The sequence below is a fragment of the Sus scrofa genome, chromosome 8, assembly GCF_054392235.1.
Source record: "Sus scrofa isolate SSC_HxYL_T2T_F1_AM1 chromosome 8, Sscrofa_HxYL_maternal_Yorkshire_Landrace_v2.0, whole genome shotgun sequence".
NCBI lineage: Eukaryota > Metazoa > Chordata > Mammalia > Artiodactyla > Suidae > Sus > Sus scrofa.
Genome location: NC_139390.1, coordinates 37,721,671 through 37,734,392, shown reverse-complemented (window position 1 = coordinate 37,734,392; position 12,722 = coordinate 37,721,671). Strand labels below are relative to the sequence as shown.

The window sequence follows — 12,722 nt, the reverse complement described above, 5'->3', positions numbered from 1 at the left end:
GGTTGTCACTTTAAGTTGAAAAGCACATGTAATACATTTTTTTTTTAAAAAGGAATAATTCAAATAGGTCACTGAAAATTACTCTGAATCTTGGCATATTCAAATTACTTCACATGTTATGAGATGTCTAATATTTCTATGATTTCTTACATTGTAGAAATTTACTACAAAGACTATAAAATTAGCTGTTTTTACTCTGATCGAGTATTTACTCTGATACCTTTGGTAACTACAACTAGTTGGGTTTTCATGCTAAATCAAAGTTTTTCACACTATCAATGCAATCAGCTTTAGTTCTCTGAAGAGCTCTTGCACTGTATACTTGTGCAAGAGGAAGGACCTATATTCACCCTTGCTATCTCAAGTTCACTGATTTAGCTACTTTAATTTCATAGTTCCCATAGCACCTCCACCAGAGGGCAGAAAGTGGAAGCGAAAGGAGGTGAGATAGCAATTCTTACATGGCTTCAGAATGCCTGTGGAAACCCTTGGAGACCGAATCCAACTCACTCAGACTAGGGATTTGCTCAAGGTAGAGCTAGTGGACAAATTGCCTAGGCTCTTGATTTTCAGACTGGTGTCCCTGTGGTAATGACATGATATGTGAAGAGGCAGTACCTTAGTAAGAACACAATCCTGAAATGACACTGCCTCTGCAGAATCCCAGCTCAGCACTTGCTAGCTGTGTCAAACCTAGGTTGATTACTCCCTATGTCAACTATTGTGCTTAGAATATATTCTACTTTCTCATGTCGTTTCAGAAGCAAAATACCAATTCCCCCCCCTCCCGCCAATTTTACAAGTTATATCTTATACCCCACCCCAAATTATAATATTCAAGGAACGGGTGCCTGATACATATTTGTTGACTATACATGGCCTCCTTCAGAATAATGAAGCTGGATTTATTCAATAATCTCATGAGTAATTTTTGAAACTTTCATTAGCTCTTGACTGAAGTTGGATAAAAAAATTCCTAAGAAAAATGCAATGTAGTTTTTTTTTTTCTTCTTCCTCTTGCCAAACGTGATCACTATCTTGGACTTCAAATGGTAGTCTTTACCATTGTAAATACTTGCAGTACCCTCTTTGAGCTGCTGCTGAATGACAGAAAGGTTGTTGGCCCCCAGGGTCCAGCCTGTGGGTGTCCTCCACGGGAAATCACCGCTAGGTTTATGGAAGCAGGCTTAGGTTCTCCCTACAGCCTCAGACTCTCAGGCAGTTTCTTCAGTAAGCATGTAACAGAAAGCAAATTTCCATTTGCCTAACGCAAATACTGTTCGCCCTAGGAACGTAAGTTTTTGTTAGGATAACAAACTTGGCCTTTAATTGCCAGTACCTACAGTTATTTTCATTTTACTTGGCTACCTCTGGCCAAAAGAAAATGGTCTAAGGTGTGATGAGATTCGAGAGAGCCCAGAAATAAAGCCTTTGCTCCCAATTACCCTCTCCCACAGCCCAAGCTTTCAGATTTCAGCTCCTTTTGGTGCTGCGGGTCACGGGGGCGGGGAGGAGGGGTGAGTATGGGAGTGGGGATGGGTGAGGGGACCAGCAGCCGGATTGGCTTCCTCTCTGCCCCCGAAGAATAACTTCTTTGAATGCAAAGAGGTGGGGTTGTGGGGGATCTGGCGTTAAGGGTTCTTATGGGTGGGACCCAGAGACAGGAGTGAAGGGAGGGAGTGGTCCGCGGGTGGGATCTGTGGAGCAGACAAAATGTGGGGCCCCTGTCCCTTGAAGTTCAACTCGTCTCTTCCTGAGCGAAAAGCAAGGCATCCTTAGTGCCTCTCCCAGGGTCACGTAGAAGAGAGGATAGCAACCAGGATAACCGTGGACAGCGGGAAAAGCGAGACATGTTCTCCACCAAACCGTCTCATGCCCTCGCTCCGGAAGAGCGCTGCCGCCCAGCCGGGGTCCCGGAGCGGGTAAGATCCACGAACCGCGCTCTGCCACCAAACAGGTCCGATGACCTCTCAGTCTGGATGAATTCAGGGTCAATCCCTCCTGTCCCGCCCCCTCCTTTCCTCCGGTGCCACCTTCTTCCCCTGCTCTCGTGAGCTTCGGCTTTCCCAGCCTCACACTCAGCGCCCTGCAACCAATTCTTCTCCCGCGCACGGTCCTCCACCCGGGTTCCCCAGCGTCCAGGACCCTCCCACGGTCATGGGTAGGGTTTCCTTTAGCGCTCGAGTCCGGTCGGTCCGGAGACCACGCTCTCCTTGCCAGGGGCGTTGCCATATCCCCTGTAGGGGCGTCCTCACTGTCCCTCTTCCACCCGGCGCTCTCCACGCATCAGGTGGACTCGGCAGCGCCCAGGCACCTGTGGAGGCTGCTGAAAGAGCCGTCGGAACCAGCCTCTCGAGGGTCCACGGCTCTGCTGCGCCAGCGTCGCCGGCGCCCAGCATCTGGAAGGACGGTGCAGCCTCGCCTGCCCCAGACGTGAGTCCTTTCCCAGCTACGCGCACCTGGGTCTCCGTCCTTCCTAGAACCCGGACTCGCGCGCCGTTCCCCCGCCACCAGTGGACCAGCTGAGCGTGGGCATCCCAGAACGGGTCTCACTTGCAGGTTGCTGGGAACTCCGCGTCCCCTTTGCGCGCAAACTTTGCGGCGCTTACCCCTCAGGCACACCGGGCGCCGCCGGCCGTCAGGGGGCGCAGGTTCCACCTGCTCCGGGTTTGGAGGGCTCTGATCCTGCCTTGGGAGGGGACAGAGTTGCCTCTTGCTCGAGAGGGGAAAGGTAGGGAGCAGCACCACGGAAGGTCCGCACTGGCCTGAGCACCCCCAGGAACCGGGTCTCTTTTGCGCTGCTCTCTTCGGTGTCAAGAGGGTCCTGGAGTCCTCTCAGTGTTGCGCGGAGCCCGGAGCCAGTGACCACTCTCCGGGCAGGGACGCAGGGCTGCGCGGGTGGGAGGAAGGTGGTGTTGGGTCAGATTCTGCGGGGACCCTTCCCCAGCTCCTGTGGCCGGCGTCCCATTCTGGATGCCATCCACTCAGGGCCGGTGGATGGCGGCATCGGCGTTTTTGCACTGCTGGTCATTGCGGACACCGAGCCATCTGCGCTGGGAGCTGCTCATCCCGGAAGCTGCCCGGCTGGGTATTCCTGCGGTCGCTGTCCCAGCAGTTCATAAAGGCGAGCTTTCCTCACGCGGGAACTTCCGAGAACAATGCACTGCAAAGATCAACTCACTCTTGAATAAGACTACGACCACTTGTCTGTGCACATTTGCAGTTTGTAGGGGTGCGTTTTTTTAGTTGTTCCTCTTTTCTTTGGATTTTTGGTAAAGTAATTTCCTAATGGAAGCAAAACTCTGCCAAAGAATACCACCTCCAGAAAGGGAGCAAAGTCAGGGCTTACTGGTGATCTTTTTCCAAAGACGCACATTTTAGTTGAAGGTGTTGAAATGAAAGGTGTCACAACATATTAATTGTGGGCATAACTCGGAGAGACTGAGAAGCAATGCGTTTTTTAAAAAAATTATAAAGTCAGTTTTCATCACAACATTCACCAGCTCGTTTGTATTATTTGTTGTCAATGTTTTTGTTGTGTGAAATTACACTGGAAATCAGTCCCCAGACCAGGTTCCTGGGATTGAGAGGTTAGACTAAGCTGTCTGCATAGACATGTCTGAGTGCTGGGCTGAGCAGTCAGGTTTTTCCATAGAATTTTTCCCAGGACACTGAGAGTTGCACTAGGATGAACTATTTTTGGGGTTATTTGCATGTGGAATCACATAAATCTCAAAACCTCAAAATACTGCAAAAGCTTTATTTAAGAGAAAAGGACTCTTTTTCCCAGACAGTTCCTTGCAGGATAGTAGTAACAGTACAGTGACAAAAGACTCAGTTAACGTTTGGGGACGCGAAAGAGACAAATAAGAATTGCTTCATTAACCTCAAGTATATTTCCAGGAATGGTGAAACTTTTTTAGAAGATGCAAAATTAATTCCATTAGAAACCTTCCTTTGGCATTCCCTGGTGGCTCAGCAGGTTAAGGATTTAGTGTTGTCACTGCTATGGCACAGGTTTGACCCCTGCCCTGGCCCGGGAACTTCCGTACTCCTCAGATTCTGCCAAAAAAAAAAAAAAAAAAAAAAAAAAAAAAAGAAAGAAAAAAGAAAAAGAAAGAAACATTTTTCATAATGCTGCAGAAATCTTAACAGGATAGCACAGCAGGCATTGCTGCCTCCACCACAAATCAGCTATGGTTTTGTCTTGGGTGGGCCATATTTCCCACCATGGCTTCCTCTAGATTTCAGGACTTGCTGGCCCCATTGCCCTGCAAGCCCCTCACTTGCCCTTCTCCACTGTTGGGGGGCAATCAGGAGACCCGGGGAGAAGCTAAGCTGAGTGAGCATCGTCACTCTTTGAAACCAGTATTTTCAAATCTCCATACTGTTAATGAGGTTCTCTCTTGCTCAGTTTTCTTCTGTCTCTTACTTCTAGCTTCCCTTGAGGTGAAGATCTATGGTCTTAGGGTTTCTGAGTGTCTATGACTGGGGGCATGGAAGCTCCCTGAGGACCAGGAAAGCTGGGATAGAGAAGTTTTGCCTACGGGTTCCCATTGTGGCTCAACCAGTGAAGGACCTGACATTGTCCCTGTGAGAATGCAGGTTTGATCCCTGGCCTCTCTCAGTGGGTTAAGGATCCCGTGATGCTGCAAGCTGCAGCGTAGGTCGCAGGTGTGGCTCGAATCCAGTGTTGCTGTTGCTGCAGCGTAGACCTGCAGGTGTAGCTCTCATCTGACTCCTGGCCAGGAACTTCCATATGCCAGAGGTGTGGCTGTATAAAGAGGAAAAAAAAAAAAAAAAAAAAGAAAGAAGTTTTGCTGAATGTATCAAGGAAGAAGGATTTAGTTAATGTGCCACTTTGGTCTTAGTAAGTGAGTCATGCCTCCTGCTCTTACCTGATTAAGTGGAATGTGGGGCTGGCTGTCCACAGTGTATGATTCTTATGGAATGCTAGATCCACACTAAGCACCCGGGAACCCTCAGACTTAACCTGTTCTGCGAAATCTACTCTCACACACATATGTACACACATATGCACACACACTTTTGTGTTTCGGACTGTTCAGAGAGGGTGGGAATGGAAGGCATCACAAGAGTGAAAGCTGCTGTGGATGCCGGGCTTTGATGGGTACGGTATGGATTTTTGACACAGCCAAGTTCAGATCTCTTGCTTGAGGTCTTGAAAGCTGCAAGGCCCTGGCAAGTCAGGAATCTTACTGAACCTTGATTTCCTCATCCAGCCAATGGGGATACCACTGACTATCAATAAGGGCGCGGTGAGGACTAAGGAAATCAGTATGTCCTAGAGATAATCTACATGATAGTTGTACATTCTATGAAGGCTCCCTCACCTTTTTTTTTTTTTTTTTTTTTTTTTTTTGCTGGTGGAGCCGGTCCCATCTCAGATTTATGAGTCTCTTAGTTTCCTCCCCACATCCAGCCTTCTGTGACTCTGTGCTCACCAGTGGAGTAGCTGCTGGCCGCATGTGGGTATGTAACTAATGTGGTTATTTAAATTAATCAAAATCAAATCAAATTAAAAATTCAGTTTTTCAATCGGAGCACATTTCAAATGCTCAGTAATCACATGTGGCTGATAGCTACTGTATTAGACAGTGTCGGCAGAACATCTCCTTCACTGAGGAATGTGCTCTTAGTTCTAGAACTTTCTTTGACTTGAGTGATCATTGGACGAGCCTTCTTTTTCTCTTAAGATTGGTTTTGTGTAGCTAAGTCACTTCTGTTGTGTCACTGCCAGGGCATTTGTTGAATGGAAAATGGCCGTTTATAATTTATATAATTACAAAATGAATTATATATATTTATACATAATTTACTATAAGTCAGCCAACAAGTGTGTATTAGTCACAAAATCCTTAGATAGTCTCTCCTCGGCCTTGATGATTTTTGCTATGTCTCATTCTTTCCCCTTCAGAGTGAGCTTTATGGCTGATGATGTTCCTGCTTTTAGAGCAGAAACTCTGATTTAATAGAGGGAGGCTCTTCTCTCCCCCATATGCCATTATGTGTTGTACCACTTTTCACTAGAATGGCAATACAGATCTACTATGACTTAAAATGGGATTATATCCCAGTAACCCTTTGTAAGTTGAAAATATCATAAGTTGAAATGCATTTACTATACCTAATACAGCTTAGCCTAGCTTACCTTAAATATGCTTAAAAAACCTACAATAGGGAGTTCCTGACGTGGCTCAGCGGGTTAAGAACTTGATTAGTATCCATGAGGATGAGGGTTCGATCCCTGGCCTCGCTCAGTGGGTTAAGGGTCTGGCATTGCTGTGAGCTGTGGTAGACACAGCTCAGATCTGATGTTGCTGTGGCTGTGGCTTAGGCCAGCGGCTACAGCTCCGATTCAGCCCCTAGCCTGGGAATCACCATGTGCGGTGGGTGTGGCCCTAAAAAGACAAACAAATAAACAAACAAAAAAAAACCTTCAATAGCCTACAGTTAGGCAAAATCATCCGACACAAAGCCTATTTTATAATTCAGTGTTCACGATGTTCAGTTAATTTACTGCATCAGTAAATTTCAGTAACTTATTGAAAGTGAAAAATGGACCAATCATCTGCATGCAGAATGTTTTTCAGTGTATCATTTGTTCATGGTCATGATCGCCTGGCTGACGGGGGGGAGCTGGCCCTGCCCCACATCACAAGAGAGATTCTTTCAGCATTTCATTAGCCCAGGGAAACATTGAAATCCAAAATTTAAAGTACAGTTTCTACCAAATGCATATTGCTTTTACACCATCATAAAGTAGAAAAATTGTAAATTGAACCATCATAAGTTGGGGGCTGTCTATACTGAAATCCATCACATATGGAGGTTCCTGGGCTGGAGGTCGAATGGAAGCTGCAGCTGCTGGCCTGCGCCACAGCCACAGCAACACCAGATCCGAGTCACATCTGCAACTGGCAATGTAGCTTGTGGCAATGCCGGATTCTTAACCTACTGAGAGAGGCTAGGGATGGAACCCGAATCCTCAGGGAAACTATGTCAGGTTCCTAACCGGTTGAGCCATAATGGGAACGCCTCATAATCCTCTGAAAGTGTTTAATTTATTCAAATTTGACACTAAGACTCCCCCTCACACTCTCAGACCTCTTATTGAACTTCTCACCATTTACAGACCATGTATTTTCTTTATTTCTTTTGATTATTTTCTGTCTCTTCCTATGCTGGGATATAAGCTTCAGGGAGGCAGAGGTTTTTCTTTATTTTTTGCTCGTTTCAAGAAGACTGACTGGCACATAGTTTGTACTTTTTAACCATCTGTGAATGAATGAATATACAGAAATGTATTTGAAACTAGCTAAGATAGATGCTAAATTAGTTTCCTAGGGCTGCTGTAACAAGTTACCACAGACCAGGTGGCGTAAAATACTTGAAACTTATTGGCTCACAGTTCTGGAGGCTACAAGTCCAAAATCAAGGTGCCTGCAGGGCCATGTCTCTTGAGAGCTCTAGGGAGCCCCTTGCTAGCCTCTGGGGGTTGCTGGCAGTCCTTGGCGTTTCGCTTGTGGCTGCATCCTTTTAAGCCCTGCCTCTCGAGTCACATGCTCTTCTTCCCTGTGCTTCTGTGTTCTCTCCTCTTATTATGACACTGGTCATATTGGATTCAGGCTCATCCTAATCTAAGCTGATGTAACTAATTCCAAAGGCAAAGACCCTCTTTCCAAGTAAGATCACATTTTGAGGTTCCGGTGGACATGAATTTTTGAGGGAAACTCTTCAAGCCAGTACAGATGCACAGATAGGTAATCCTTTCTCTGCCTTGTGTTTATTCTGTTTCTGGGACTTTGCTGGATCTGCTTTAGAGCATAGTCCATAATATTTATAATTCTTAGAGGCAGACGATCACTATGCAAGTTGGGAGATGTGTGTTTTCTGTTGGGGGGTGGAATACATGGGTGGGCTCCGTTTAGATTGCTGAATCAGCTGCCCTTTCCTGAGCTTGCCCCTGTCCCCATCCCTGCCTCTGGTCTCTCCTTCTTTCTGTTTGCTCAGAAAGAGCCACTGTTGTCCTGGTGTGTCTGTCTGCCGCATCCCTGAGCTTTCTGCAGAGGTGTTTGCCTGGCTCTGAGCTCTGCTGAAGGATGCGCATAAATTATGTTTTCCTCTCAGCCTGCTGGCAGTTGTGCCCGTCAGCTCACCTTACAGCAGCTGTTTGAATATATTCCGGCTGTGCATTTCTCCATGTCCAATCCATCAGAGTTGGTGGTGACAAGGGCAGTGTCAGTACCTGATGGGGCTAGCTGGGGATCCAGGGTGGTCCTGGAGGTGATCCGTCTGGCTATTCAGTATCAGTGCTGAAACTTGCAAGCTGCTTTAGAGGACATCTGCAGACAAGGGCCAACCAGACACCAGGCTGACTTAGGAGCAGGGTAGAAAATATAATAGTGGGCTGTGAAGATCACTTTGGTGCCTCGAGTTTGAGCTTAGCCCAGGTCCCCTTTAAGCCTTTGGGCTGACAGCATTTAAAATGTACCTTTTGGGGCATTCCTTTCATGGCTCAGTGGTTAACAATCCCGACTAGGATCCATGAGGATTCGGGTTCAATCCCTGGCCTTGCTCAGTGGGTTAAAGATCTGGCGTTGCTGTGAGCTGTGGTGTAGGTCACAGACGCGGCTCGGATCCTGTGTTGCTGTGGCTGTGGTGTAGGCTCGTGGCTATAGCTCCGATTGGACTCCTAGCCTGGGAACCTCTATATGCCACAGGTGCAGTCCTAAAAAACAAAGCAAAATAAAATAAAATGTACCTTTTGTTTCCAGCTCTTGGGAGAGTTTTAAAGAAAAGTCCTTCTGCAGCTATGTAAGTAAATGACATCAGTCTCTCCAAAGCCCTGAAGGTCATTCTGCAAAAGCATCACCGCAGCATATTAAAGGTTGATGGCACCAGGAAATTGCAGTCTTGGGGTCCATGCATTCCATGAGAACTGGACAGTCTCTGTGAACAGTTCAATGTGAATTTTTCTGGCTGGGGCAACATAGCACCTCAAGAGGTTAAGAGCCACGTGCCAGAATAAAATAACTTCAACTTATAAGTGTTCAACTACATAGCCCTGACAAAGTGAGGAGTAGATTTGTCCATTTATTCAACACACATTTATGTGCCAGGCACAGTACTAGGCACTTGGGATTTGCCAATGAACAAAATAGAGATTCATGCCTGTGTGAAGCTTCGTGTCTAATCAGGCAGTGAACAGTAAATTGGGAGTAGAGGGGGAGAGCTCACTGTCTAAGTAGCCTGTCTTCTGTCTGGTGCCCTGGGGTGAGAGCATATGAGATAAAAGAACCTGCTGGGAGTTTCAGAACTCCGGTGCCTTTTATGTGTCTCCAGCTTGCAGTCCTGTGTGTGATCCTGTGTTTACAGATCTGTGCTTTTTGTCCTCTTACCTCAAGCCAATTAATTAATCTGGTACTCAACTGTTGAGCCCGTTCCCTTTTCCCTCTCTGGAAAAACCATGTGGGATTTATTGACAGAAGTTGTATTGGTCTTAAATATGGCACTTTTCCTGAGGATTTTCAAGGATTATTTTGACTGTACATGATTTTCACCTTCGTGTGTCTATTTCAGAATCTCAACATGCAAGCAAGTTGCCACTGCTCTATAGCATGGTTTGGAAATCAAAGCTGTATGATTTTACCTAATATTTTTCTGAGACCCTTTAAAACGATTTTGTCCAAGTTGAATGAAATCAGCAATGGTAGCTCTAGCCTTTATCTGATCCCAAGTTGCTAGGAGACTTTACAGAAGTCAGTGAAACTTTTTGATCATCATATGTAAAATGAGGTAGTTGGATCCTTTTTTAAGATTCCACGTATAAGGGATCATATAATGTTTGTCTCCCTCCGACTAACTTCCCTTAGTAAGATAATTTTTAGGTCCCTCCATGTTGCTGCAAATGCCATTATTTCATTCTTTGATATGGCTGAGAACTATGCCATTGTATGTATGTACCACATCGTCTTTATTCCTCTGTTGATGGACATTTACTATTTTTAGGTTGCTTCCATGAACTTATTTAAAGAACAGAAACAGACTCACAGACTTTGAAAGATGTGTGGTTACCAAAGGGGACAGGTGGAGGGAGAGAAGAGTGGACTAGGGGTTTGGGATGGAAATGTCCTAAAATTAGGCTGTGATGATGGTTGTACAACTATAAATATAAAATTCACTGAATTAAAACAAATGAGGTCGTTGGATCAGACACTCTCCGAGGCCCTTTCTAGATCTAAAAGCTGAGGTTTTTCACGTTGCAGAGAAAATGAGCAGCACATTGTATCCTTTGCCTTTTTCCTTCCATCCTCCCTTTGCCGCAGTTGAGAAGGGCTGCCTGGGTGAGGGGCATCCTAGCTGACCTTGATGTCTGCTTCCCTCATTGTGAGTCTTTGCCAGTTCTTCTCACAGTGACCTCTGCCAAAGTGCAAAATGCAAAGCACAGAGTTCAATTCCAGGGAAGACTGAGAGGAAGAAATCTGCTGGCCAGAGCCCAGGTTTGTCTGGGGCTCCCTTCTCTGGCTATGAGTCAGATCTGAGCATTTTACCATTTCACCTGGGCATACAGCTTATGGGTGGTGAAAGGGAGAGACGGTCCGGGGTGTTGGGGGCCTTCCAACAGATGGTCCAGCATCAGGCTGGAGCTAGGTACACACACCTCTGGGTGCAGCTGAGGAGTTTGACACAGGGTAAAGGCCTCGTCCTTAAATACCTACATAGGATACACACCCCTCTGAGTTTAGAGTTAAGAAATTAATAATAATAATGATAATGATAATAATGTGTTCAGAATAGCGAAGGAACAGACTTCTCAGGTAAAGAGGGAGAATTCTGGGATTGCTGGAAAATTTAGGAAGATTGGATATAAAATAACTTAGGAAGTAGAGTGAGCCTCATTAAATCAGTAAACCTGACCCAGGTTAGGCTTCAGGCAGCCCTGGGTGCTGCAGCTCACGGTCCTGGCTCTGGTTCTTATCCATCACTTATTAGCTGGATGCTCCTCCAGCAAGTCAATTTCCCTTCAGTTTCTTCCACCGAAGAATGGGAACAATACTCCTTCTGCAGGGTGTGATGGAGGATTCGGTGAAATAATGCTTCATGAAAATGCTTTGTAAGTGGCTAGATAATTTGGGGGGGGGTTATCTGGCAGAGAATTTTATTGTGAACATCCCTATATGATAGTCCTTTTGATTTGAAATATCAATTCTGTGTAGTTAGTTGCTCTCCCTAGAGGAGAAGGTTGAAAGGAGAAATGTGGTTTTTAATGTCTAGGCTCCCTTGTACCTATGGTAAGACAAAAAAAAAAAAAAAAAAAAATGAAATTTAACATCACCGTGCTTTCTTTGTGGGCTGTAACAGCATTGTCCAATGGAAATATAATGCTGGCCACAGGTACAATTTAAAATTGTCTTGTAGCTACATTTGAAAAAGCAAAAGAAAATAGATTAATTTTAGTAATATACCTTAACTCACTCTATCCAAGATTTTATAATTCTCATGTAGGATCAATATAAAAATTGTAAATGAGGAGATCCCATTGTGGCTCAGCGGATGAAGAATCCGACTCATATCCATGAGGATGTGGGTTCAATCCCTGGCCTCACTCAGTGGGTTCAAGGATCTGGAATTGCTGCAAGCTGCGGTGTAGATCGAAGATGTGGCTCGGATCTGGTGTTGCTGTGGCTGTGGTGTGGACTGGCAGCTGCAGCTCTGATTCGACCCCTAGCCTGGGAACTTCCATATGCTGCAGGTGTGGCCCTAAAAAGAAGAAAAAAGATTGTTAGTGAAATATATTTCCTTATTTTTTTCATACTAAGTCTTCAAATTTCAATACTTTTATAGCATACCCTTACTGAGATGAATCATATTTCCAGTGCTCAATAACCACCTGTGGCCAGTGTCTCTACCGTATCAGACAGTACAGGCCCGTAGGGAGTGTGGTAAGTTGGATAATGGACCCCCAAATATGTCCACGTCCTAATTGTGGGAACCTGTGAATGCTGCCTTGTGAGGCAAAGGGATTTTGCAGATGCAATTAGTTAAGATCTTGAGATGGGGAGATTATCTTGAATGATCTGGGAGGAGCTGATGGAACCACAATGCCCTTATTAGAGGGAGGCAGGAGGTCAGAATTGGAGCAGATGGTGGTGAGATGATGGATGGAGAGAGGTGCTCTGAAGATGCAGGAAGGGCCACTGGCCAAGGAATACAATACAGTCAGGCAGCCACTTAAGGCTGAAGACAAGGCAGCAGATCCTCTGGTCAGAGCCTTCAGAGGGAAGGAACCTGGATGACACCTTGACTTTAGCCCGGTGGATTTTGGACTTCTGACCTCCAGAAATATAACTGAAATACATTTATGTTGTCATAAGCCAGAGCAGTAATTTGTTACAGCAGCCACGGGAAGCAGATTCAAGACGAATACTCTGATCTGATTCCTGAGACTCTTTGGAGAAGGATTTCTACTGTCTGCATCATCAGCAGGCTTCCCCACAGCTGGGCCAAGGTACCCATTCCTGGGGATGTGGCCAAGGACTGCCAGCCTCCCGGCACGCTGGGGGCTGTTTCTTACTCTGACTCCATTGCAGCCTTTGATCACAAAACTCAGCTGCTATCTTGTCACTGCCCTGGAGGATGAACAGAGGAGAAAGGATTTTCTCATTAGGGTAAGGTACACAGGAGGGAAAAAAAAGGGC

At 45.8% G+C, this 12,722-nt stretch overlaps 1 protein-coding gene across 16 annotated transcripts in view; it reads left to right on the top strand.

The window, feature by feature from the left end:
* The first annotated feature begins 1,740 nt into the window (after positions 1-1,740).
* Positions 1,741-12,722, top strand: part of CORIN (corin, serine peptidase) — a 297,345-nt gene continuing 286,363 nt past the window's right edge. For 7 of the 16 annotated variants that reach the window (XR_014812391.1, XR_014812392.1, XR_014812393.1 and 4 more), the window contains exon 1: positions 1,741-1,922. Coding sequence is in view for 10 of the 16 variants with exons in the window: in XM_084971974.1 (XP_084828100.1) it covers positions 1,851-1,922 (72 nt within the window). In the remaining 6 variants the exon portion in view is untranslated. Of the gene's footprint in view, positions 2,434-12,722 lie in introns of all 16 variants that reach the window. The other 9 variants (XR_014812389.1, XR_014812388.1, XM_084971973.1 and 6 more) reach the window with 3 other exon arrangements.